This window comes from Acomys minous (genome assembly GCF_964271855.1).
Source record: "Acomys minous genome assembly, chromosome: 11".
In the NCBI taxonomy this organism is placed as follows: domain Eukaryota; kingdom Metazoa; phylum Chordata; class Mammalia; order Rodentia; family Muridae; genus Acomys; species Acomys minous.
The window spans coordinates 48839941-48867618 of record NC_140492.1 but is presented as its reverse complement, the minus strand read 5'-3'; the positions used below and the strand labels follow the sequence as shown (position 1 = coordinate 48867618).

Below are 27678 nucleotides of genomic sequence, written 5' to 3'. Positions count from 1 at the left end.
TAAGATCGCAAAGCAGAATTGGGATGCCTTGGCCCATTAGGATAGACGGCTTTCATTGAATGGTGTGAACCTCTAGACCCTCTTACTAATCACTATTCCTCTTTATTTTTTTCCTTGTCTGTCATAATAGAATAAGTGTCAGAGCCAGTCCTTGAGGGGTTAAAGAATAGGCATTGAGAAAGTGAGAAAAACATAAACTTTTGCCACTCCATCTCTGAAAAGGCAGTATAGGCCTCTCCCCTGATTCTTCGCCTACTGGTTGGCTTTTCAGCCTCCAGTGCTTAGTTGCTTCCTGGTAGGAAAAACCCTGGCAATGCTCTGTGTTAGTGCATTGCTTGTGATACCACTTCTTTCACTAACATGTACATGTTCACTTTTGATTATTGCATCAGTAAACCAGCCTGCTTTTGGGATCATCTGAAACATTATTTTGGTTGGTTGGTTTGGTTTGGCTTCTGTTTAATTCAGGCTTCACTTTCCTAGGCAGTGTGGTGCCTTCTCAGTTGATTTACTTAATCCCAGTCCCTGAAGGCTAGATGGATCAGTTAGCTTTCCTTAAAATGACCTGCACTCCGGGCTAAATGGCTTATGATTAATTTTCAAAACAAGTTCACACACATGCACTTTCTGAGCCATTAGTAAGTTATAGATGAGGAAACCAAGGCCTAGACAGCTTAGATAAAACATGCAGGTCACTCAGCCCCCCAGAATGGAATTCATATCGGTCTCCTCCCCGAGAATGGATCACTTTAAAGCAAAGGGGTTCCTTGTGCCTGCTGCCCTTCATGTTACGGTTCACATATCCTCTTTGCATTTTTGTGACCCTTCCTATCAATTCAGACTTGCCAGTGTGAACCATAGGCTCACCTCTCATTTCTTCTCTTAGGGAGCATCAATCTATACACCATTTCATGAACAGGGCCCTGTTTCCTTTAAGGTTTGCTACAAGTAGTATGTAAGGAAATGTCACAATTCCTGCTGAGTGATGTTGTTTCAAATCCTTCCGTGTAAGAGGGCGGAGTGTGGGCAGATGACTGATGTGAAATTACACTCAGGTCACTCAGGCAGCCCCTGAAATCTCTGCTCCATCATCTCGGCTCTGCAGTAATTATAGAGAGCGCCTTTCTCTGAGCAGCTCCCAAGTGCTTTGCATACACTTTACTCATTAACTAGCACTCCATTTTCCTGTGGCATGGTCCACAACCAGATACTCTGTCCTATGTAAAAATGTGAGGCTGCCAAAGCATTGAGTGATGAAGCAAGTTGCCCTCAGGTCATTTGCTGACAAGGCCTGGACTGGAGACCTCAGGGGTTGTGGACCACGTGAGATGAACACCATTAAATCCACAGAGCCATAGTAAGTGCTCCATCCAATTTATCACTTACAGAAGGCAACACAAACCCAGAGAGATGAAAACTCTTAAAAAGTCCAGGGTCACACAAATAATTACCAGCATAACCATACTACATGCATACAAACAACGTACATATATATGCAGCAGAGGGAAAAATGACAACTGTGAAGAATCAATTTATAGTTGGATTAGATGGGTGTGAAAGTAAAGAGCTTTGACTGGTGACCTTGCCTAGAGGAGTAGCACAGTCCGAAGGTGAACGTTTCAAACAAGAGCATTATAACAGAGTTCCACCTTCATAACAGGCCAAAACACCATCTGCAATCTAAGGTGCAATTCCCATTAAAGGTGACAGGTGGACATGCTTTAAGAGATAGTTGGCCAGCCTCTCATGGCCACTATAAATTGTACTGAAAGCTCAAGGACAGCAAAGACCAGCTGAGTTGCAAGCATGTTTACAGCTGAGAGAAATGCCTCAACTAAAAATTACATGCATGATTGTCTCTATGGGGACCTCCATTTATAAAAACTTTACTAATGTACATACTATGCATAGGCCGAGCTCTTTCACAAACTGGAATTATTGGCAATAGACTTCCCCAGATTCTCCTATTTTAATCTAAAAATTAAAATATTCTCCTTTAGCCCAAGACCCTATACATCATACGTCCCCATTAGAGTGCTCTAACTCAAGCTCCTTTACATTAGAAATTCCAAGAAAATTGTCTAATGAGAGAATGTTCCACAAGACAAAGCATAAATATGAAGCCCTCAATTCAGACCCTGGCATAATAAACATCCAGTGCATGTTTTATTGCTAGAGTTATCATGATACATTACCCTCCATCAGAACAGAAAAAGGAGAGCAGCAGTCAAGACCCTTATTTAAATGGGAGTTAACTCAAGGCTAAGGAGTAGAACCCTTGTCCTTCTGCACATTCCAGATGTTGAAGCATCACCCAAGAGGGTCTTGGGCTTGAGGCACTCTGAGGCCACTGCCTACTTTGGGCTGTCAGTAATGAAGTGGAAGAGGTAGATCGTACACTTTAGAGAGTGTATGTCATCTATCAAAATGAGAAAGCAGCAAGTGTTGAGAACCAGTACTACAACAAAAGCAAGTCTTCAGGCAGTTATCCAAAGTGATAGCCCAGACCCATGGGCTTTAAAGGATCCCTCAAATCACCATCCAATGACTATTTCTTACCTTATGGTTTCTATCTAGCTTGATGATTTGGTTCCAGAGCCAATGGTAGACAGAGCAGTAAACACACAGGAAAGAAGTGCTGTGCCAGCTGGCTAAGAAAAAAAAAAAAAAAAAAAGACAGAAAAAAGCTATTTTAGAAATTGACCCAAAAGTTCAAAAAACATATGGAACCATTTAATGGTGGAGGATGTAGCCTTGTAATAAGAATGCCATGCAAGTATTCCCACACCGCCCTTGGTGGTCTCCAAAGTGATTCCATATGTATTTCATGTCAACACCATCACAATGAGGTAAGTAAGACTGTGTACCTTGGAGGCTCTTGATGATTTGTTATAATGGTGCAGTGTGTTGGTACCTAAGCTAGAACAGGACCATGTGACTCAGAGACCAACAGTTTCCCACCATCTAGTCAGCGTCCGCAGCCAGTGAAGCCAGTCTGTGAACAGTGCAGTCAACACAGACTAGCCAGTTTATCTTAGGTTTTATTTCATGAAGATTTTTATCAGAGGCGGAGAAACTGAAAGTGTGAACCCAGGCCTATAGTCAATAATGGGTAGCCAAGCATTTACTAGACCAAATAGTGGAAATGGAGATTTTCCAGAAAGAATCCAGTTATATGACCAATATTCTCACTTCCCAAAGATTGTAGCAAACCTTCCCTCCAAAGATCTTTCTTTTAATTCTTGTACTTGTTTGCTGACACTAGCTGGGACTATGTAAATCTTTAATGATGGTTCTGAGAAGGATTCTTACAAAGTAGCCTCTTTTTCTCTTTTCCAACTGACCTTGGAAGAGTTGGGCGGTTGGTTGTGTGCTGTTACTTTACAAGAGTCAGTTTTGGTCATAGGGAAATGGAACGTTCTAGACTCTCCTGGCATTCTTAAAGCAAGCTTGCTGTGAGCAAAAGAGGCTGGAGAGGCCTAGAGCTTTCCAATAAAAAATGGATCCATGAAGCAATCAACTGTTATTTTTTTTTTAACTTTTTGTTTTTCTTTTCTGTTGTCTTGTTTTTCTGTCCCTCATTCTTCCACTTGGCTGTGTCTTGTTCGGTCCTGCTTGCTGTCTTTACCCACATCAACAGGTGAGAAGCCCCACCAATGCAGCATCTGTTGGCGCTCCTTCTCCTTGAAGGATTACCTTATCAAGCACATGGTGACACACACAGGAGTGAGAGCATACCAGTGCAGTATCTGCAACAAGCGCTTCACCCAGAAGAGCTCCCTCAACGTTCACATGCGCCTGCACCGCGGGGAGAAGTCCTACGAGTGCTACATCTGCAAAAAGAAGTTCTCCCACAAGACCCTGCTGGAACGACATGTGGCCCTGCACAGTGCCAGCAACGGGACCCCTCCTGCAGGCACACCCCCAGGTGCCCGTGCAGGCCCACCAGGCGTGGTGGCCTGCACAGAGGGGACCACTTACGTCTGCTCCGTCTGCCCAGCAAAGTTTGACCAAATCGAGCAGTTCAACGACCACATGAGGATGCATGTGTCTGACGGATAAGTAGTACCTTTCTCTCTTTCTTATGAACCAAACAAAACAACAACAAAAGAAATAAACAAACAGACAAAAAGCTATGGCACTAGAATTTAAGAAATGTTTTGGTTTCATTTTTACTTTGTTTTTGTTTTTGTTCCGTTTCATTTTGTACTACATGAAGAACTGTTTTTTGCCTGCTGGTACATTACATTTCTGGAGGCTTGGGTGAATAATACTTTTCCCAGTCTCCCTTGGATGGTGGCCTTAAGGCCTGGTAGTGCTTCAAGAGGTCCACTGGTTGGATCTCTAGCTACTGGCCTCTAAATACAACCCTTCTTTACAAAAAACAAAACAAAACAAGAAAAAAAAAGACAAAACAAAACAAAAAAAGCAAAAAAACAAAAAAAAAAAAAAACAAAAACAAAAACCACACACACAAAAAAACAAAAACAAAAGAAAAAAATCTTTTAAAAAAGTTTAAAAAAAAAGCTTAAAAAAAGAAAAAAATTGTTTTTTCCACTCGTGAAGAGCACTACAAAATCTATTATGAGATGTAAAGGCCTGCTGTCTTTAAGTACACCGCTCACAGTGTTTCAGTGGACATTTCACAATTCTGGCCACTTGGACTTCACAGTAAGCAGTTAAAACTGTGGAATATCACCTCTGGTTGAAAACCCAGAGGAAAGGCCCTGCTGTTTTCACCTACCACGTTGTCTGATTTCATTAAAGGGCTCTAGGATGGGAGGGGGCAGCGAGTCCAGTGGTGTAGGGGGAAAGTGGTGTGGCAGGCTTCCACTCACCCTGGCCCACCTCCTCCACAGCCCCCGCCCCTTTCAGCAGAAGCCAGGAAGACTTGGACAAGCAACAAGCAACAGTGGCTAATCGTATTTATTCAGTGTCTTCGCTGAGCCATGGCCTCAGCACAATCAAGAGGGACTTTCATGAAAGGCAGGAATGCAGATAAAACAAAGATAACAGATTCAAACCTATGTTTCTAGGTACAAGAGAAGGATTATTTCCAACAATCTTTGCAAAAAAAAAAAAGTGTCAGGATATATTCTTGTGGAAGAGAAAAAGAGAGAAAGGGAGGGTGGGGGGAACAGTAAATGTTCTTGAGGCTTTTTTAATTCAAAATTTTATAGAGGGGCAAAAGTGATGTTTACCAGATAGAATGCTGATTTTTTTAATATATTTACAACAGTATTTGTGTAAAAAAAAAAACAAAAAAGTGAGATTGTTAAAAGTAATTTTTTTCTCATTTTGGTTTTGCATATACACTGCCACCAGTCCCTTCTCTTTTACTTTGTCTCTCACACACATATATATATTTTTTGGTAAGTCAAGACTGTTAAGGTTAGCGATACTGCTTCCAGAGAGAAAGAATAAAAGGCAACTAAAGTTATATTTGAAAGAGAGGAAGGATATTTTCTTCATATTTTTTTCTTAATTTTTATTATTTTAAGTATTGCCTGGGTTGCTGAGGGCCTCCGAGGCCCGCCCACCCCTGCTGTAATTTCAACTGCTGCTCTGTTTTGATATGTAGATCTTTGACTTCTAGCAAGCTTAAATTGCTCCACTGAATCTTTTTCACCAATCCATCTAGAATTCTGTCCTTTTTCATGGGAGGGACGTGGTCTTTTAGCAGGAGATTTCTTACTTCTCCAAAATTTCACTGCGCTCGTAGGATTCTAGAATTTCCATTGACCTTGCTTTTTTCTTTGATGAAACACTAGTAGTCTAGACATCTTGACAAATGGGTTTGTTTCATTTATGGTCAGCCAGGAGGAGGCATCCATAAAACTCTGCCATCCCTCCTCACCCTCCCCCACTGTGTGACGTCACTATGAGAAGCCTGTTACAAACCACGAAGCGTCGATGCCAAAACTCCTTTCTTCCTTTCAAACATCACCTCCTGACTCTTCCCCTCATGGCTAAGAGGGCCAAGTAGGATCATTTTTTTAGTTGATTATTAACCCTTGCTTCTTTGGAAATTAACCATTTCCCTATGCTAATATCCAACTTTTGAAAGGTCATGAATCTCCAGCATCATCTCAGATTCCTTTTTCTAGTTGAGATTTCTCTCTTTGGTCTTGATCAAGAAATCATAAGATTTTCAATTATATACAGTGTCCTGAAGGGATTTCACCTCAAAAATAGGACTTTTTAAACCTAGCTAATACTTCCAAAGTAACTTCGTGACTGGGCATGCTTTAGCACACTTAAAAGGAAAAGTAAGCATTCTGATAATGCAGAAACACCAACCTACAGTTTTAAAAAGAAGAGAGGATTTTGTTGTTTCTAAATAGATAATTGGTTAACTTGGAGCTTTTCCATAAGTTCTTTGTGATGTTTAGTAGTTTGTGCAACTGGAGTATTTGTGGTGTTTGAGTTGGTCTTACGGTGCTTAATTCAGTGGATATTTTGCTAGAATGTAGTGTGGATTTGGATGGGTAACTGACTAATGAGTATCACTCATCGTGATTTCTAGAGGACAACGAGAACTTTTGTGACCTGCTTTAAAAATTAGCTTCAGAAATGTGGAAGTCCTCCTCACCCACCCCCACCCCTCTGCTGGTTTTGCTGTTAAAAGGGTCAGTAGTGACTTAATGTCTCCTTACCACCAAAAGATTAAATAATTATGTCATGGAATCATTTGGATATTTCAAAAAGTGAGTCATTTAACCCATCAGGAAAAAATAATAGGACTGGCATTGTGATAAGTTTTCTTAACCTAGAGGAAAAAAAGACATGAAATCACTCATCATATAAAACAAATGAAAGAAGGTCAAAACCTAGTTTTAATTATTTTCACTGTTGCCAGGAGTACATTTAAAATACTGTCTCTATTCAAACTTTAGTAAAGTAGTCAGGATTCATATTGTTTCTTTGAAAACTTTTCTTGACCATGTGCCATTGGGCTACATGTCCCTGTCTGCTTCTTAAATCTGAAAGAGACCCATTTGCCTTAATGCTGATGTGCCATTGTCAACAGCTAAGCAACTGGGTTAAAAATCCAACATCTGTTGTGGAGCACGTGAAAAAAAAGAAAAAGAAAAAGAACACAGATGACTTGAAACCCTGATCACATCCTTTCCCTATAAAGAGAATGTCTCCTTTTAAAAAGTGTGAGGATGTCCCTAAGCATTCTTGGTAAGGTCCTATTATGTATGCTCATTCCTGCTGTAGTCCCTGCAAACATCTCACAGCCTAAAATATTTGACATTGTTCTCTAGTATTGGGAGGACACTCAATTGGTATCAGAGTTCTGAATCAAAGGAGCTTCTATAGGGCTAGTGCTATACATGTGGCCTCTGAAGGACTGTTTTCCACCCATTCCCACATTGTAGAAGATAAACCAGCCTGCACCTATTTTAAAAAGATACAGGTGCTTCCTGGATTGCCCACGGAAGTGGGTACGATTCTCCCCCCCCACCCCCCTCTCTCTCTCTCGGTTTCCAGTCCTACAATTCTTCTGATGAGACGTTCTCAGTACTTTTAGAACTAGAAAAGAGAAAAAAGTCTTTTTATTATACAGAAATACACACACACACACACACACACACACACACACACACACACACACTCACAAAATGGAAACAGTTGATCTAAACAGAAAACCTCTTAAGAGAAGTTCAGGGTACAAGAACTGGTATGCAAAACAAAACAAAAACAAAAAACACTAGTGTAATTCTTTAGAAAAACAATCTGACTTTAAAAAGAAATTTGCTAAATATAAAAACATTAAAACATTTGAGGAATGTTTATCTCAACACATCTATATATTTTTCATATATTTAGGAAAAATAAAATTCCCTAGCACTCGGAACATCAGTAGTATCTTAGCATGTCTGGTAGTAGTTTTGTTTTGTTTTTTATTTTAAGTACCAGCAATTATACAAAAAACAGCCCCTAACTGTGTAAAATATACCCACAAAAGACAGTGATTAGAACTAGTGGATATGATTCAGCTCTACAATAAAAAACAAAATCAATTGAGAAATAGCCCCCCCACCCCCACCAGTCATCTGAAATGAGAATCTGTATGAGAGTGTTCTCCTTGTTTCAACTTAGCCTCCTCACGACCATTTTGCAGGCTCCTCTGTCCCAGTTGTTTGCCAGGAATGATGGGGGTAAGTAATCCTGGTCCATGCCCCGGATGGTACCGTTCCTCACCCCCGCCCACTTCCCAATTGAGGGGGTCACAGTAGCTCTTGGCCTTAGAACTTAGACTCGGTTTGCCTTCTTTCTCTATAAGTCAGAGAGGCTTTTATCAGGGTGACAGGTAAGGACCAAGAAAACTTTCCAACCTATCAACAGGGAGAGTCTGTGGGTCTGAGACTGAAGAGCAAGAGCTTTCCTCCGGGTGTGCTTGTTTCCATGTCGTCTTCCTTTCACGATCTACATGTGCTTCCATCTCACAAACCAGCCTGTGTCCTGCTTATGCCCCATGCAGTGTTTTCTTTCAGTGTAGAAGTTAAATGAGAAATGTCTGCCTCATAAAACACCTGAGGTGCCCAGGAAAATACACTGATGTTCCTTGTCGCCATCCTCCAAGGTACTCCCAACACGGAAGTCCCGAGGAAGGATAACAGTGAGGTCGACCTGGCTAGGATGCGAAGCAGACGTGCCCATTCGGAGCCTTCCCCTGATGTTACAGAAGGAGTTGTTTTGATTGGGTAGGGCTGGCCTTGGGGGCTGGGGGAGTTCTCCAGAAGATCACAGCAGACTGGTCGCTGTGACCCGTATGTAGCTGCAGCACAGGGAACAAAAAAGTGCAGCCCAGGAGCACACAGGAGATGCCCTCGGGAGGGAGGAAAATGGAGAGTAGGTGCCTTTTCTGCTGTGACTTGACTCTTAAAAGAAACCCTCTAAAAAGAATTCTTTAATTTAGTAATGAGTTGAAGTCCAGGGTAATGGAAGCTCTGAGGAAAGAGAACAAAAGAATTGCAAAATGTATTCAGTACCCAACAATACCAAACTAGAGAACAACCAATCGGAAAGCTAGGAAGTTTGGCAGGCGGTACTTAGGGAAGCCTCCAGCCTTTCCATGGGTAGGGTCCTCAGACTTTCTTTTGAGTGATTTCTGGCTCGGAGAAAGCTCTTTACTCACTAGAAAAGAACTTTATTTAAATGGCCAATTTTGTCCCCCAGGGGGGAAAAAAGAAACAAAAAATTTTAAAAGACAGCAAAGAAAAATGGGACACTAAAGACACAACCATGTGAGTCGGTGACAGACAAAAGAAAGGGGACACTAGAATTTCAATAGACTCCCCAATTGGACAGGGGAAAAAAAAAGCAAAGCTACCCAAGGGCCTCCCAGCTCCAGACTCGCAGTCTACTGGGGGTTGCGGGGTGGGGGGTGGGGGGAGGACTGGGTGCTTGAGCTGACCCAGTAGCTGGCTTTCTGGGCCTGCACATAACTTCCCAACAGGGACTCTGGCAACCTCCTCCTTCATTCTGTGCTTTCATAAGGAGAAGGAACTATTCTCTTAGGTGCCAGGAAATAGGTAGAATGGGGACAGACTCTGAACGGCAACCTCACTGTGGTGCTCGGGATGCCCCAGGAGAGCTTCATCCTTGACATGAGAGGGCACTTAAGTATTCCCAAGGGCTTCATGTGTGGAGGTACCATTTCCCATCCATCTTACACCTCCACACGAGGCAGGCGGTGTTCCTGTAAAACTGCACATGTGCAAGTTACTAATCCAAAGCATCATTTCTAGCCCTGGGGAGCAAGATGATCAGCCCAAGCAAAATAGCCCAAGGAATTCTCTGAGCTTCTCAAGATGCTTTTCTGTTTGAGCACTGAATCCACCACAGTAAGTGCTGTGCATTGCCAGGCCCCCTGCTGTGGCTAGGACCATACAGCGAGGCTCGGTTCTCTCCAAGGTGAAGCAAAGATGGAGGCTTGCAGGGCGCAAGTCCTTTGTCAGACTGTGTATCCCCTCCTCACTGAAGAGGGACTAGGCCGAGGACTGAAGCAAGAGTCTTAGCACAGGGTTACTGACAGCTGCCATTCTCCCAGGGTAGTGTCTTTAGGCCCCATCTCTGCTCCACAGACTGACTACTGACATAACCCCAGCTAAGGAATTCTCACAAGGAACCATTAGGTTGTAGGATCATTGCCTTAAGCTAGAAACCCTGGAGGTAAGCAGACAAAAAACAAAAAACAAAAAACCCCAAACAAACAAAAAACAGAAAAAGGAAAGGCTGCGAAGGTAGGGATTTCTTGCTTTTTTTAATGGTTTCATAATCACAAAAATAAGCTCTGTTCATGACTGAGGACTGTGGAAACAGTGACTTCCTGGGAGGCACCAAACTTGTAGGGGAATTGGCTGCTCTCAGGAAGCAGCTTCCACCCCGCCCCCAAGCCCCTACTCTGTTTTGTCACTGGTAGGTTGAGGCTGAATGTAAGATGAGCCTGTTGCTAAGTAGCAAGTCCCACTAGCATAATCACAGGTGCCTGGATGATGACGATCTTAAATGTCTCTGTAAGCAGAACAGACCCAACATACAGCATTCTCTTTTCATGTAAACTGTATCTCTACAGTCTGCCCTTTATTCCACTTCAGTTTTGGGGTGCGTTTGGTTTATCTTGTGGGCCTTTCTTTAAATGTAGAATCAAAACGTTCAAGTCTTTATTGAAGAGGCATAATCTGCAGGTCTGTAGCCCTAGTGATGAAGTCCCAGCTTTGGCTCTGCCTGAAAACAGTCCAAGTATCTGCTTGCATCTCTCTCGAATTGAGAAGTCCCTTGGTTCAGAGTGCTTCTATGAGATCCTGATACTCCCAAGGCAGAGAGAAAAAGAATCAACCCGCCCCCCCAGGAGACATCTGTTTCTACTGCTGTTGCAACAGTTGTTACAGCCTGAAGCATCACTGTCATTTTGCACACAGATGCTAATAACAAAAGTGGCCTAGCCCATGCAGTCCATCCCAGCTGCTGTCCAGAGTGCCTGTGAGTGCACCTTGTCCATGTGCACATATGCTCTGAGGGGTTTGTACCACAAAACTTCATTCATATTCTCCAGTGACAGCACCATAGACTTGGAATTTCCAGCTAGAGTCAGAGGCCAGGCACCGTACACCTACTTGCTTTCTGCCCTGTTACCTTGGTTAGGAGCATTGATGTCTGTGATGAGGCTTTAGAGCTTCTAGAAACAGTCCAACCATGAGTAGTTTGGGTCTAGCTTCTTGAGGAAAAACTTGAACAAATGCTACATTTCTGTGGATTTACTGGTGAATGTGTGTGTGTGTGCACGCGCATGCATGTGACTGCATATTTGTATGTTGTGTGTATTTATGTCGTCTGAGTGTATGTGCCTCTCTCATGAAACACACACAGGCAGAGTTCCTGGTGCATAGATACAGTTGCCTCTTCTAACCATTGTGCTCAGACTCATGGCTCTCTTCCCGGGAAGCAGTCACCTGCCCACTCTGTTGCTTTTTGTAGCATTTCAAAGTTGGGAGAAACAAAGGCAGCTTGTTGGCTCCACAGCAAGCCCACAGGGACAGGCTGTTTTCCTCTAGGAGAGGGTGGAGTACACACATTCTACCAGGAGCAGACCAGAGGGAGCCTTAGAAGGCACCTCACAGGACTCCCAGAGGAGTGGCAGCCAGGCAGGTGACACCCAAATATCCCAGGATTAAGCTCAAACTCAAAGGCCATTCCTGTCCTCTCTGGAACCTTCGAGGCTTTAGAGAAGGAGCATGGCCTGCAGGTCACAGACAGTTCTATCCTGCGCATGAAGTCCATCATGTGAACACACTCACAGACAGGAACCACATGACAGCCCTACTCCCAAACAGCAGCTCCCTGATGCTGCCTGCACCGCAGGGCATCACCACAATTCACAGTGTGGCCTTCACCCAAGTCTCCGCAGGAATGACGTATTTCCCGTGTCTAGCAAACCAATAGACTGTTCAGGGAATCTTGAGGGGATCTGTAAGAATGTCAGGCATTAAAGTAGAATGCTACTCTAACATAACATACTGAGTGACTGGACTTAGCTTTCTGAGGTAACTCTTGACGGCTTGTGACCTGGAAACAGTTGGAGTTAATTTTCTCACTCCTATGCCCTTCTCTTGCTAGATGGTCTCTTTCCTTCCTTCTTTCTTCCTTCCTTCCTTTCTTGTGATAAGTAGATTATTTCCGCTTTACAGAATTCAAAGGACCTTTTTATCCTCCTCTGTTTTAGTGACATTTGTCCTCCCCCATTCAATACAGCTACTTACTGTTGTAACTAATTTTTTATTATTATTTTTTAAAATGTATATTGTCCTTCTGTATCCAAAAGAAGCCTGTGGCCGCAACCACAGGAATTTCTTTTTACTGGAAAAAAAAGTTCACTTCTTGTTTTTATTTTTATTGTTTTCATTAATAGTACTAGTGACTTTGTGGAAGACTATGGTTACTATTTAGGTATGCTTACTTAAGTACAATACACTACGTTGCAGTGTTTCTGAAACCTAGAACATACACATTATATATAACTGCTATATTGAAATATATTACATTATATTCATTTTAACGTTGAATCTGCCAATGATCATGAGTTGATTGAAATATTATTTCTTCACATATACTACCCATCACCACCTGCTGCAGTTAATTTGGTGCATTTAATGACCGTTATGGCTCTAGTTTGCTTTTTATATTATCAGCTTCAGTATTGTCTTTAGAAAATTTTAGGATTTTTTTTTTAAGTTCAGACTTAGCACAGGTAGTAAAGTGAAAACTGTTTAAACTTTTTAAAAATTTATTTTGTTGTGGCTAATACAAAGAAGTTCAGGCTTAGCTGACCCTGTCAACATCTGAAGAACAAAAGGCATACATATGAGAGCATCTGTGATCCTCTGTAGACAGCCATCTTCCATACGTGCTTCAAAAAAAATATGGCCAAGGAGCTGCGTGTCCAGCACGTGATCTGACCACTTGTCATAGCCGCACTTCAAGGGGCTGTTTTGGTGAGAAGGAAAGACAGGGATGCCTTGCTGCCCCAGCTGTATCTTCAAACACTGCTCCTCAATATTGATCCTTCACTGTCTGCTCTCTCTCTTCATTATGCTTGCCATTATTTTCATCAGTTTTCAACATTTCCTTGGAGGTGTCTTGCAAATGCACTGTTCCTTTCCCCAGAAGATTTATTTTAAACTAAAACCACATTTCTGGGAACCTTTTATTGACAGAATTCAAAAACATATACGACATTTTCAGCCTGCAAAATCCATAACTGGGTGGCTCCTGGTTACCTGGCCCTCAGCATCTCTCCTTGTTTTCTTCTTTAGCCAGGCCAATGTGGGGCATGCAAATAGCCTGTCTTCTAACAGACATACTTTCAGATCACTTTTCAGGCAAGAACTTTGTTCAGCCACTTAAAGTATGGACACCAGAATCAAGTCAACTGAATTCAGTCTCCTCCACATTCTGTATGCAGGACAAAACCAAGACAGCTTTTCATAAAACCCAGTAGAAAACATCCACATGCTGGACCAATATTTAGTCTTCTCAGTGTTACTTTACCTCTTTTTCCTCCAGTTTTCCCTCATCAGTTATTATCTTCGAGTCTCATCCTGCTGTGCCCCTCAACCCACCAGAATCTTCCTAGCATCCTCCACTTGTGAAGCCTGGTGCTCATTAAGGAGCTTTCCTTTCCTAGTCTCTTCTGATGATGCTAAACTAGAGTCCTGTAGGAACCTAATTACGTATCATCTGTTCTCAATGAAAGACATGTTAGCTGAACGTGTGAGCATGGGTTAAGGTAGTAAGGTTGTCCCTTCGGTGATCAGGTACAAGGTAGATTGTCCCAACGCCATTTTTTTTTCTTTCCTTTGCTTACCAAATTTTTCTCACTCTTCTTGCTTCTTTTTAAAGGTAACTTCGAGCCACCCAACCATCTCTTCACTGCTCCCACCAATATATTACATTATGACCCCTAACTGTTCATGTCATTCCTCTACTGCCCTTCTTAGCTTCTGTCTTTAAATGAGTTCATAAACTTGAGCCTGGCGGGCAGCATGGAGCATGTCTTCCTCTCAGCTTCAGATTGTAAAGGTTGTCAGTGTCTTTTGAGAGTAGGAGGACCCGAGCCACAGTTTTAAATGTCAACTGGACCAGCTGAGATCATTAATGCTTCTCACCTTTACATTAAACCAAAGATAAGTATTTTCTGTTTTTACTATCACAGTTTTCAGATTCTTGATATGAGTAGACCATTTCTGAGGGAGAAAACAAAACCTCCCATGTTGATTATTTCTGCTTGTGTTAATATTTAGCAAATGACATGTTTGCCAGATACTAGGTTTACAGGAATCTGAAGAAAGAGGTAACATTTAAAAATAAACTTTGGTAGCTCTTCAAGCCAAAAGCCACTTCCACTTAAACACACTGTAAGAAAAATTTGAGAGAATTTCTTTGTGTTTCCTATTTTTGAAAAGCCACATATTGGTTGGTCTGAGACTTTGATGGATAATTTATTAAGGAATAAAATGACCTATAAAGTTTATCAAAAGCCTGTTTTATGACAAAAACTGACATGAAGATAATGTATGCTTAAGAAACAACAGTAAGACTGAATTGGTACTAATTAAGTTCCTTGTGCTGTACTCAGTTTATCAACACATACTATGTTATTTGGCCATCAGGCTAGAACTCATTCCAATTTCGGCTGTCTGGTTTCCAGAAAACTGGTGAAGACTGAAGCCACTGTAGGTGTATCCCTTTGAGGATACTTGCAATGTCATTTCCCAGTGACGCTTTACCAGAGTGCCCTGACTCGCTGTGATGCCACATTGCCTCTCTGTTCATATGAAGGTGGAGAGTCTGAGACACATACTCAGAATCTACACTTAATATGATAAATGTCTTGTCACTTGACTTGAGGCTTGATCTGGCTTTTGTCTTAACACCAATTTATAGCACCAGCCACACAGAAAGCAATGAGATAAATGGCATGTTCAAAACCTTCCTTAAGCAGGCATGTAGCAGGAAGTCCCCATGCTGAAGACTTGGTGACCTTTGCTTGGTATATCCTCCCACCTAGTCTTACCTTCATCTCCTCCCTTTTCCACTTGGGGCTGCTGCCATCTCCTTTGAAAGTATTCTGTATCTAAAGTACGCTTGTCCTCTGGGATTGCCTTCTGAAGGCATAGAAGACACTTTCCAATCACCACATACTATCACCTCAAGTACAGGGTGCTGTGGGAGAGATGTGTATTGGAAAGATCTCATTTGGTCTAGTTGACCCAGGCTGCCTTCTTGCCACTGTTCCTTCAGGCTCTCCACGAGATCCAACCCAGGATTTCTCACCAAAACCTCTTAAGTTAGTCACAGATAAATGTCAAAATCCTGCTTAATATTCTAGAGGCTTTGGGGTGTGAAATGCTATGGCTTGTGAGCCTCCTGTTTTTGCAAGCTGACACCTGTCAAGAGCCCCAGCAGCCCTAACAGTAACTCATGCAGCAAAATAGCGGTCACAAACACTAGAGTATATATTTCAGAGGTTAGGGAGTGATTTTTTCTTCTTCTTTTACCCATTAAGAAAAACCTGCATACCACCACCACCACTACCCCCCACCAACACATTTCAGAAAACCTGCATCTCATTTTACAGTTAGGTAGTTTTTAGGCTTTGTGAACGTAGATTAGGAAATGTTTTGGAATTGAAGCTGGTAGCAAACAAGTTTATTTTCTGCACTGGACATTAGGACAGGTGTGCATGGATGCAATTCCTTCGAAGAAAGTGAAACACGGTAAAACACAAAACTTCTACACATTAAAACAGTTGTCTGCTATCTGTAAACCTTGATTTAAGAATAATTATAACGTTGTAGAAATCTGAAACTGGAGGAATGTGTATTTTAGTAGAGTTTGTTTGTTGATTTGTTTTCCTTTATGTCTTTCTTCTCAAGCTAGGCAAGTATTTTGATTTTCTGATTTGACCCTGTTCCTGCATGTCAGGTGACTGTCCTCCATCCCACAGCAGTCTTCTGCCCCTTAGAAAAGCCTTCCATCTTCCATCAAGAATCCTGTCCCATGAAAGGCTTATCTTCCTTTTCTGCCGTCACTTAGAGCTTTGAGGAGAGAAATTCTTTCTGCACTTTGGGCATGGAATAGTTAAAACAAAAACTATTCCTTGAAGAAGAAACTCTTTACCTAAACTAACAGGGCCAAAGAATGGAGCTGACTGTTGATGAAGTCATTGCCACCCTCAAATCCTTTTCGGGATAAAGCTCGGAATACATTTATTTTCTCTTACTTGGATGTTTCTTGTATTTATCTAGTACAAACTCCCAGACAGGGAAAAAAAAAAAAAAGGAACATTTCTAAAATACCCAAGTCATCTGATCTACCCATTTTCACAGTGGTAGGGATTTCAGTCCTGTTCATAAGGTCTTAAATATGGAAACATCCACCTCTGCTTCACTCCTAAGCCCCTCCCTGGCTCTGAGATAGAAGCAAGTAGGAACCCTTCTCCACGCTGCCCGCACCTCACCTGTCCATCATGCCCAGGATCACAAGAGAGGGAAACAGCAGATAACAGTGGGGAGGGTCCTGTGGCCCCTCATCTGAAGCATGCTCTGTGCAGCTTGGCTTAACTTACAGATAGCTTGACAACCTTTTTATAACCTGGATTTTATGCTATAATTTACATTCTTGGCTCAAACTTGGGAAATAATTGCAATTTTGATTAAGTGAACAGAAGGAAAGAAGGGGGTGGGCAGGAGAACTCAACGGAACTAAATATTATTCAATTCTAAATTCCTAAAGCCCATTCTCGAGGTTACCAAAAAGTGATCTCACTCTGGTCCTGTCATTTCTCCCCATCTCTTTTTTGATGGTTCTGAGAATTAATATAACACACTCTTCTGCAATTGCATGATTTCTCTCCATGCTATCAATAATATCTGAAGAGGTTATAGAAATCCTTGGCAGCTCTGCACCTCATCTGCTCTCCAGGGCACATGTGATGTATGTGTCCAGATGACCAAAAATGGACTAAGGCTTGGATAAGGTTTTGCAATACTCTGAGGTGCCTTAGCTCATAGCTAGGGGATGTTTAAAAACAAAGCTAGCTATTCTACTCTTGGCTCTTCATGGGACAAATCTGGAATCAGCAATAGAGTCAGAGGAGAAAGTTCCCAAAGATGCTTGAGCCGCTAAGTTTTGACCTTGCTTCCGTCAATTTAGACTTAAGGTCTCTGGAGGAGCCTGTTAAAGTATACGTTAAGGATAATTTGCTTGGGCATATCTAATTAGGATTCTTCTTTGCACCATTGTTGAAAGAATTGTGGTTGTAGAGTAGATGAACATGGAGTCTCTTAGTCACCCACACCCATTACAATAAAGAAAGGTAAGAAGCCAATGACAGAGAACATCTACAACTGCTTTGTTAAAAAAGAAAGAAAGAAAAAGAAAAAGAAAAAACCCACAATGCAAAACAGCCTTGTCTTTTTCTGTTCTACACTGAAACTTGATTCTCCCCAAACTCCAGCATGTGTGTGTGGGCTTGAGCAGTCAGGCAGGTTCACATGTGCAGAGGGAGGGTTCAGATACACAGAAGGGTTACCACATGCCAAGTGCTCCTCCATAATTAAGCGCATGGTCACATCCCAAACTGACTCTTACTTTCAGTAAGACATACGCTCCATAAGAAATCCCACTACAGATGTTTTTAACTGAACAGTACACGAACAGATACAATGCAGAATCTGCATTTTAGTATACTAATTCACTTTCTAGTTAACGGTTCTACTTTTTGCATAAATGTCACTGAGCTATTTGTACCAATTTTAAAATCCATCATTCTAAGAGAGGCCTCACAAATTTCTGTGTATGTATATCTATATGTGTAGCCACCCACCACTCCAAAAACAAAAAAATTTTTAAAGGGGAGGAATGACATGAAGGAAAAGAGATCAATGAAAAAAGCGGACCTATCGACGGTATATAAAGTGGCCGCTGCTTGTAGCCCTTGAATAGCTGATTCTCATACTCAAAAAGGAGAGCCGAGAACTATTCAATTTAACTGAATTTTAGGAAACAGGAGAACTTGCTCTTTTCTCTTCATACTCATCTCCCTTAGCACCAGTCATCTGCCACGATTAAAATCACGAAAAAGCACTGCTGACTTTTGCATCAAATAGCTATTTTCCTCCTCTAACTAATGCCCTGGATTCCAGCTCAACTATATGCCTTTCTTTTCTGCCTACTAGCTTAATGCTTTCCAGAATAATACAGAGGTACAAGCTGGTTGTTTCTCTCCTTTGAGCTGGAACAAACAGGGGCAACAAAAGAGATGAGTCACAGAAGTTTGAGGCAAAAGGCTGTTCCCCACTTTTGTAGCACAGCTAACCTTTAGCAAGAGCTGCTAATGGTTGAGCTGTGAGTCTGTAATAGTTTTTAGTTGTTTTGTTTTGTGGGGTCTTTTTCTCTTTCTTTCTATTTTTGTTTTGTTTGCACTAAGCATGACTGTAATGTGTTGCACTACTGAGATGTATTTATTTGTGCCAGAAGACTGTGTTAGGTAAGGGAAGAAAGAGGTGACCTGGGATACTAGGAACATCACAGAGGTGAAGGTTATTTCTATTATGGTCTTAGCAGAGCCAGTATCTGTAGAATTTTTGCCAACTCTCGGTCAAATCTAGAAGCTGCTATGCTGAGGGGGAAAAAAACTGTTTTCTGATTGTATGGAAGTGGGTTAGTACAGCAAATGGAGGATATTTCAGAAGAAATGTATCCAATTTTGTCTCCAACTCAGCTTACAGTAAGAGTCCCAAGAGTGAGGAAGCTGACTGATCTGACATGAAGTCATCTTGGCTCACAAGATGACACAAAGCCCTCACCACTGCACATCTCAGTGTGCCTGAGGGACATGATGTCCATGTTCAGATGTTCTTTCAGTCTGAGCATACATGGTAAGACCTAGACCTAACCAAAGAGGAAGGCCATACATGTGGTAAAGCCCTGTAAGGTGACAGGAAGGGAACAGTGCAATAAACACTGCCAACCAGTGAGGTGAACAAGGTAGGCCAACTAGAAAACTGGAGGAAGGGTTGGAGGTCTCCTCAGACTCTTAAGAGCTCCTCCACCCCAGACTGTCTTTAAGCAGAGACCTTGTTAGTGCCTAAAAGTTAAAGGTTGTTGCTGCCCCCCGCCCCATCTTTTCTGTGCTCAATTTACTTTTCTTGCCTTTTTAAATCTTTGAAGCAATCAGAGTTTGACAGCTCTTTAGTAATTATTAACAAGAGGATCTTGTACCCACGAAAAGCAATAGACTGTGTGGGGAATACAACAAGTGTGAGGATTCTGAGGGACTCCTCCAGAATCCCAGGTGACAGCTTTGGAAAACTTTTGTTCACTAAGAATCACAACCCATGTAAACAGCTAATGTTTAGTTTCTTTGAACACTGTCCCCCATGACAGCATCAGTTTGGGAAACTCCCAGTTGAGTCCTTTTTCATCAAGTTACCAACACCTGTCACTTTCTCCTTCCTCCTTATGATACGTCTCAGTCAACCTTTCTAAGTCAAAATTTCTTTTTATATATACAAAAGTGCCAGCCTTGCTAATTTAACCATTCCGAGCTACTTAAGCAACCCCTTATGCACTCAAAGCATTATCTGTATTTCCAATAGGAATTCTAAATCAGAGCCCTTACCAAATACTTGGGAATGCATACTGGGAAAGCACTAGAAGACATGGAGACACCCAACCAAATCTAGGAGAAGAAAGAACTGACCTTTTAAAATACGTCCTCACTTTCACTATTTTTGGATACTTCTCTTGAGGCTTTGGGGAACAAGTTTTTCTTGAAACTTGCATATCCACTCCAGTTCTGTCACCAAAGATTCTTCTCCAGAGCCCAGCGTCCTTTCTCTCAGGCATAACAGGCCTGAGAATATGCTTTCTGTGGTCAACAGAAGACACCCTCCTGCTGTTCACAGTGGTATTTATAGATCTTGAAATGGAGGGGCTACTGAACAATCTTTGACTTGAGAGTTAGAAGATAAAAAAATTTTTAAATACACAGTACTACTTGACACCATAAACTGTGTGAAATACAGTTGTAACCTGGAGGCCTGTAGAGAGAAAGAAATGCCCATGGAAGGGAATGAGCAGAATCATTTAGAGCCAAGCGAGGATCACTGGTAAGAGGATCGTTGGGCAATATGGGTAAGAGGGTCACATGGAGCAAAGCAGGGCTCAGTGTGAGCAGGGCCAATGGCAGTGGCCTATTGGGATGTTAGGCACAGGCCAGTGGATTCAAGGGTTGAGAAGCTACGGTGTGGTTTTACTGTGATTGCTGACGTTGTTGAGATGTTCGTGCATAGCAAAGGAAAAACTTGGAAGCAGATCTGTTGTAATAGTGCCTTTCTTGTTGTAGCAAGTGATTTATTCAGTTATGCTTTTCTGGACCATTGCCCCCATCTTTGGAAGAGGTCTGAGGGATGAAGGGATAGGATACTGCCCCTGGAATGCTGTGATTTGAAGATATTTGCACTAGATTCTAAACTGTCCTTTAAACTGGAGCAACTGAATGAGAGGGGAAAAAATAAACAAGGTCAGCTCAAAGTTAAAAGAAACCCAAAGTAATGTGTTCTAATAACATTATCTCCCTCTTTACTTACATCTTCTCTCCTTACCTTCCTTTCTGCCTCTCTTCCTCACTTCTCCTTTTCTTCTTCCTCTTAAGGGAAACTTCACATTTGTGTTTACCAAATCCATCTCTTTACAACTATTTTTCTTTGTTTTCCCCCCAATGCTGACCTATAAGTTCATTGATCAGTCACTGGCTAGAGACAGCCAGTAAATAGCCTCTGCCCCTGACAGTTTCGCAAGAACTGTGAGTGATAGCGAGTAGAGACTCCTAGACCCACCCAGCTCCTGTGGAAGCCAATGAGTACGGATTGCATGCCTATAGGTAAGCTGACATGTATTTACCCAGAACACATTGTAGTCTGCAGCTCATCCTAAGGGATGCTTAGAAATACAATGAAGCTACTGTGTTTCAGCAAACAGATGAGGGTAGTGCCCAAAGTCCACCTGCTTCTCTCTCTCTTCTTTCCACCTCACCACTGTGTCCTCACAACCTGAATTGTGCTTCTTCTACATATGTCACCAGAAGAACCATTTGATTCCTTGGTTTCTCTCTTTATCAGTAAACTGGTAACTCCTCCAGAATCAAAAGCAAGCAAACACTATTAACAGCTCCCTTATAGCTTGGCAGTTTCCCAAGTGGTTTTGACTTGATCTTGATGATCAGCTCTGATAATGTGGACGTTTTGGCTGGCTCAGATATCTGTCAACTTTGTTTCCATTTTGTTTCCATTTCCATTTGAATCATGAGTGAGAGTGGAAAGGTAGAATCATGGGAAAGATTTTGAGGCTGCAATTCTAGGGTATAGTTTGTCAGAAGTTTGTATAATCCAAAATAGAATTTCTACACTTGTTTTCAACTTAATGTTACCCTGGATATAATTTCTATTACAGTTATTGTTATTTTTATAAAAATAGAGTCCATTTGCTATGTCTAGTTGAGTGCTCTTTTTTCTATTTCCCCACATGGATGCAGTACCAACCTGTTACTTAAATATCTTTTTATTATATTGTTAATATGTAATTCTACTGTAGACCAAAAATATAAAAACAAATTTGCTCATTTTAAACATATAAAGAATCTAGTGAGTAAAGACGAAGAGAAAAGACAGCAGAGCAGTGGTTAACTATGTTGTTAGAAATCAAAGAGTAGCCTTACCTATTTTTAACCAGTGCTTGCCAGTCACACCATAGTTGGAATTATATTATCTTGGCTTCTTCATGCTTATGTTCTACAAGTCTTGTTTTGTCTGTTTTCTTTGATGTAATTGAGGTTGCACAATGATCCTTTTTTTTTTTTGATAATGCCTGATTTTATTATAATGTACTTTTATCAGTCATTTCCTTGAGAAGAATGAGGGGGAAAGTTTTATGTCTTCTTTTAATTTAAATTTTTGTTTAATGCACTGGAAATGAAATTGGACACATTTCACTGTTTAAAAATCAGAAACAAAACAAAACCCTGAAGAAAAAACCAGCAAACAAATAAGTAACAGGACACGTACACACATGCAAAAAAGCTATGAAAAATAATCTGATCATACAAAATATACATATAAGCTATAGCTCACATGAGAGATAAATATTGTCAAGTAAGGAAAACATATAGTTAAGCTACAGTGCTAAAACTTATAAGAAGACCTGGGTTTAAAGTGTGTGGAGAAAACAGGCCGTGCTCTTTCTGAGTTGAGATCTTTTCATTGTTGCAGTGAACACCCAAGCAAGCTGAATGTGGAAGAGATTAAGGAGGGAGTAACCCATTCTTACTTATGCCACTGGAGCTCTGGGTTACTTTTTATCATGTGTTTCAGCTACATGCACACACACACACACACACACACACACACACACACACACACACACACACACACTCACACACACACTCCTTGAAAAGGATTTGTAAAAATGTATGTATCCAGTGCATGCAGTGCACACAGTACTCTACCAGCCCTTGTGCTAATTCACACAGTTCTCTGAGGCTTAGTCATGATGGCCCCACAACATGGAAGACTGGAAGTGATTCCTTGAAATTGGTGTGTGCTAAGTCAGCCTGTTCCCTCCCCCAGCACCTCCCAGTGCAAGGCCAGCTGCTGCACAGAAATGCACAGTGAAATCTGAGACACAGGTTGCTTCTTAGCCAACTGGCTCATTATTTGCTTAATATTTGCTGGGTTTTTCTGGTTTTGTTCTGTTTTAGAATGGGGTGGGAGTGGATGTAATGTCACAATCCTAATACAGTAAAGTTTTGCATCTTCCATATCTTATGCAAAAACAGACATTTAAATCAATAAATAGTTGTGCCCTAGACTGAAAGTTAATGTTTAGGAGAAGGAAAAATTGTTGGAATTTTTTCTACATTTTTTTGTGAAGAATCTTTTTTGGAAAGGAAGGATACATATTTTTGTTGTGTAATATTTTCTATTTTTGAATGCATTTTATTGGTACAAGACTGTTTTTTTGGTGAAGACATTATTTAAAAAAAGAAAAAAAGAAAAAAACTAATCGAAAAGTTTGCCCTTAAGGATATGCTGCAGTTTTGAGGTTAAAAAAATAATAACTGATTCAAGATGCGTGTTAAAAGTTGGGATTATATTGTTGTTTTTTGTAATTGTTACAAGGAGAAGTTTGTGCCCACTGCTGTTTATTTTGTTTCAGATGAGTAAGTAAAGGGATTGTTCTTGTTTTATTCTTTTTTTAGAGAAAAAAAAAAGCTATTTATGAAATGTCAAAAACACTGGACTGTGAGTTTAAGTGTGGAAGCATTTTACCACCCTGTGTCTTCAACCAATTATGGGAAACCTTTTCTCTCCCCCCCGCCTTAGCCTTGCCAAATGAGGAAAACATAACAGCTCTCAGATGACGGAAGTCACCGAAGCCCTGCTTTAATTTTTATGGTCTGAAAAAGTCGGAAAACCAAAGTTAAATTTGTTTCTGAAATCCCGCTGTCCATAGCCCCTGTTTTTTGTATAACCCAGCCGGTTGGCTCTGCCTCTCCATCTTGGATCATTGCCTTCTTAGGAACCTGGGGCCAGCTCTGAGGAGACAGGCATGAAGGTGGCCAGGGCCACGGAAGTGAAGTGGGAGTGCGGCTTCAGCCTCCCCAGCCAGAGCTCCTCCATCAGTGGTGAGGCTGCCAGGAGCACTCACAGCTAACAGTGCCTGGCGGAATGGCTCTGTCCCCTTCACCTTCTGCTTCCAAGACCCTCGGGTTACAGTGGCTCTGCCTTTCTCAGCAGCCCACGTTCCGTGGATGGCAGGGGGTGGGATCCAAATAGAAAACATGGCTGCGGGTGCTGTGAAGGCCCCTGGCCCTCAGGAGGTAAAGCAAGGGACCACTCAGCACAAGGCTCTTGCTGCCAGCCTCCTCTTTGACTCTGGATTGTCCATCCATCTGCTCACTGTGAAGATGGAGAGGCAGTGTGCCCTGAGGCTGTTCAATAGCTTTTTCCGTATTTTTTCAACATTGAAAAAATAATTTTTAAAAACTGTGATATTTTTTAAGAAATCATTTGGCTGGAGGGAAGGGAAAAGGGAAACACCAAAAGCTGTAACACGATTAACTGGAGATACTAATAACTGGGGCACTTTCCAGACCAAGACAAAGGAATTCTATTCTGGACCCGAAAGCAGCCAGATCCTGAGACTGTCAGTGACAAAAAGCTGAAGAGAGGCCTCCATTTCCTCCTCCTCCTCCTCCTCCTCCTCCTCCTCTTCCTCCTCCTATCTTCTCTCTGTCTCAATTTCTCATTTTCTTTTCTAGCTTCTCTTGGTAACTGTCCAGTAGGCTTCATACTTCATGTGTGCGAAAACACGTGCACATGCACACTCACATAAACACACAGACACACACAAGCAAAAAAAAAAAAAATCTATTTTTCTTAAGGATTGTGGGACGGAATTAAAATCATGTGCCTTCATTTTTTTCCCTTTTATAGTTAAGTGAACCTCTTCCTTTTTACAATGTGTTGGGTTTGTTTCATTTTTTAAGAGAAGAGGGGAGGTTAAAGTGTTTGTGGAAGATTTTAGGCATCGTTTGGGAAGAGATTTTTTCTTTTAACCTATTCCCCACCAAATAGTAAAGTAAACACAAACATCTCAACCCCTTCACGTTGCACTGTGCACACCTAGAACATCAAGTAATCAGAACCCCGACCGCCTAATCCACTTGACTTTAGAGCAGTTTCTGAAATTTCTATTTCATACACTTTTTATTATTATTATTTTGTCACAATGAGGTGAGTGAGGCAAGTTGCTTCGTTCTCCTAACTTGGTGCTTTTGCTGGTGGGGGTGGGGGTGGGGCGGTGTAGACAAAGGGTGCATTCCTACAGATCTCTGGTGCTGAAGGGCCTCGAGCTGGAGTTGCTTTCAGAAGATGTGTATGACACTCATGTACACAAACAAGTAAATGGTATCACATGCAATATTTTAATGGGGCAAGGGAAGGGGCTCTCTGAAGTGGGGTGTTGCTTTTTTTCATAAAATTTGATTTCCCTGGTGCCTTATTCCTACTCGATGCTGGCACTCACATACCCGCAGGAACAAACGCTGGTGTCAGCCTCAGGGGTGAGGACCTCTAGGTGAAGCTGGAGCACGTGGGGCCGTGGACATCGGAGTCAGTTGCTAGGGGAAGGAACTACACAGGGACTGCACAAGCCCATCACAGTCAAGATTAGTAATACTCTTACACAAGCACACACACTCACACACACTCACACTCACACACCAAATACACTATTCCTCTTCTGAACTTCACTTCCTTCTTCATTTCCTATCTTTGCCTTCTCATAAAGGTGCTGCTGCTGCTGCTGCTGTTGCTGCTGAGGTGCCCGGGAGTCCAGAATGCCCAGTAATCACTCAGGCACAAGCCTGGCACTGCCACATCAGCCCCTGACATGACTAAACCCTGGTTTCTCTTGCCTCGGGCTGAAAACTGTCAGATTTTTCTCATCAAAAATGTTATTCAAGGAATCAGTGGATTACAGTTACTCTGCATTGAAAATGCACTTTAAAAATAAATCAGAGCTCCAGACTGTTTAAACCACACAGAGGGAGCCGGGGACAGGTAAATATGTGCTAGTGTCTGAACCCAGTTCAGCTTATCTCCAGTTGAAACAGTATACCCTATGGTATGTATAAATGTATACACACTTCCTATATGTGTCCGCATATATATGGTGTATATTTTATACACGTGTAGGTATGTAAGAGTGCACACCCACATGTGCACAAAGCAGATCAGATGTTCATTACGAATCCAGACGCTCATTACACAAACAGCAGCAGAGGAAACAAGGTTGGACTCTTGCAACAGATCACAAAAAATAAAAACAGCTACTTGCAGTGACTTTGGTCATTTCTGTATGTTCATAAGAAATAGATTGTAACCAAGAAAAAAAAAGGAACAGTGTTAGCAATTGAGGAAAAACTGGGCGAAACCATCTTGCTCCAATGGGAATGCAGTAATGTTCCATACCATTTCACCAGTTGTTTCTTTTAGTCATGATGATTTGATTTTAATTTTTGGCTATTAAAAATGTTTCAGACTCAAGTGACCACATCCAAGTGAACAAAACAACCACAGTGAAAGCCCTTTTCAGTAGGAAAATGTCAGAAATCTCAAAACCCTTGGCCTGGCTCAGAACTACCATGTGCAAACCAGAACTCTCTCAATGTTTGAAATAAAAACTTTAAAACTCTTTTGAAGCACCTTAAATGTGGCTATCCATTTGATGAGTGGGTGCCACTTTTTTCTTTGAGCACCTTATTGACGTGTTTTGATATCTGCTGTCTTCTGTTACCGTTGGCTGAATAGCTAGCTGTTAACACACACACATGTGCACAGAGCAGACATCTGAGCACGTGTGTTCTCAGTGACGTTTACTGTGGTGACTGGTGGAAGGTGAACTCATTTTCTGATTTCCCCACCACAGTGTTTGTGATAAGACGTGAGGAAACCCTGCCCACGCTCGGAAAAATGTTCCTCATCACACTGTCTATTAGGGTGGGAAGGAATAGAGTCCCTTTTTTTGCAATTGCTACTGTGTACACACACGCGTAAACACACACACACACACACACACACACACACACACACACACACACTGTATATTCAGACCTGATGTGCACACACAAACATAACTCATTTGTCCAAGTGATATTTCCAATGTCTCTGTGGGTGTCACAAACCGTATGCAGTTTTCCACTTCCCAGAGAATTTTTGAATGGAGGGCAACTTTTCAGACTGGCACTGGGGAAGCGTTTGGAAAGAGTGAGAGGCGAGGAAAGAGAGAGCATTAAAGCAAAGGAATACTTTCCTAAGAGGAGCCAGGTGCGTGTGAACACTGTCATCTCAGTCTGTACTGTAGAACCCATGCACACTTCAGCACACACACCCCCCACAGGGGCATGGTCTGGGATGAGCAGGTCAATAGTTTTGAGAGGGAGTTTGTTCCTTTTTTTTTTTTCTCTCATTATACTCTTGTTGTCAGTTATTAAACAAACAAACAGAAAAATTGTTTTTGAAGAACCTTGCGTACGCCTTTTCTATCAAGTGCTTTAAAATATAGACTAAATACCCACATCCTGCCAGTTTTCTTACAGTGACAGTATCCTTACCTGCCATTTAATATTAGCCTCGTATTTTTCTCACGTATATTTACCTGTGACTTGTATTTGTTATTTAAACAGGAAAAAAAATTTCAAAAAAAGAAAAATTAACTGTAGCGCTTCATTATACTATTATATTATTATTATTGTGACATTTTGGAATACTGTGAAGTTTTATCTCTTGCATATACTTTATACAGAAGTATTACGCCTTAAAAATACGAAAATAAATTTTACAAGGTTTCTGTTTTGTGTGGAAGAGTAATTGATGTTGCTAAGAATGATGTTTGTTTTTGGGGTTTTTGTTGTTTTTTTTTTTTAAATGTTACCAGCACTTTTTTTGTAAGTTTCACTTTCCGAGGTATTGTACAAGTTCACACTGTTTGTGAAGTTTGAATATGAAGGAATAATTAAAAAAAAAACCAAAAAAAAAAAAA

General features: G+C 41.5%; 1 protein-coding gene across 3 annotated transcripts in view; it reads left to right on the top strand.

Annotated features, from left to right (window-relative positions):
- ZBTB20 (zinc finger and BTB domain containing 20) overlaps nt 1-27678 on the top strand; it is a 71921-nt gene extending 44243 nt beyond the window's left edge. For all 3 annotated transcript variants that reach the window (XM_084801995.1, XM_084801994.1, XM_084801996.1), the window contains one exon: nt 3641-27678. In XM_084801995.1, the coding sequence (XP_084658121.1) occupies nt 3641-4062 (422 nt within the window). In that variant the 3' untranslated portion in view covers nt 4063-27678. The remainder of the gene's footprint in view (nt 1-3640) is intronic.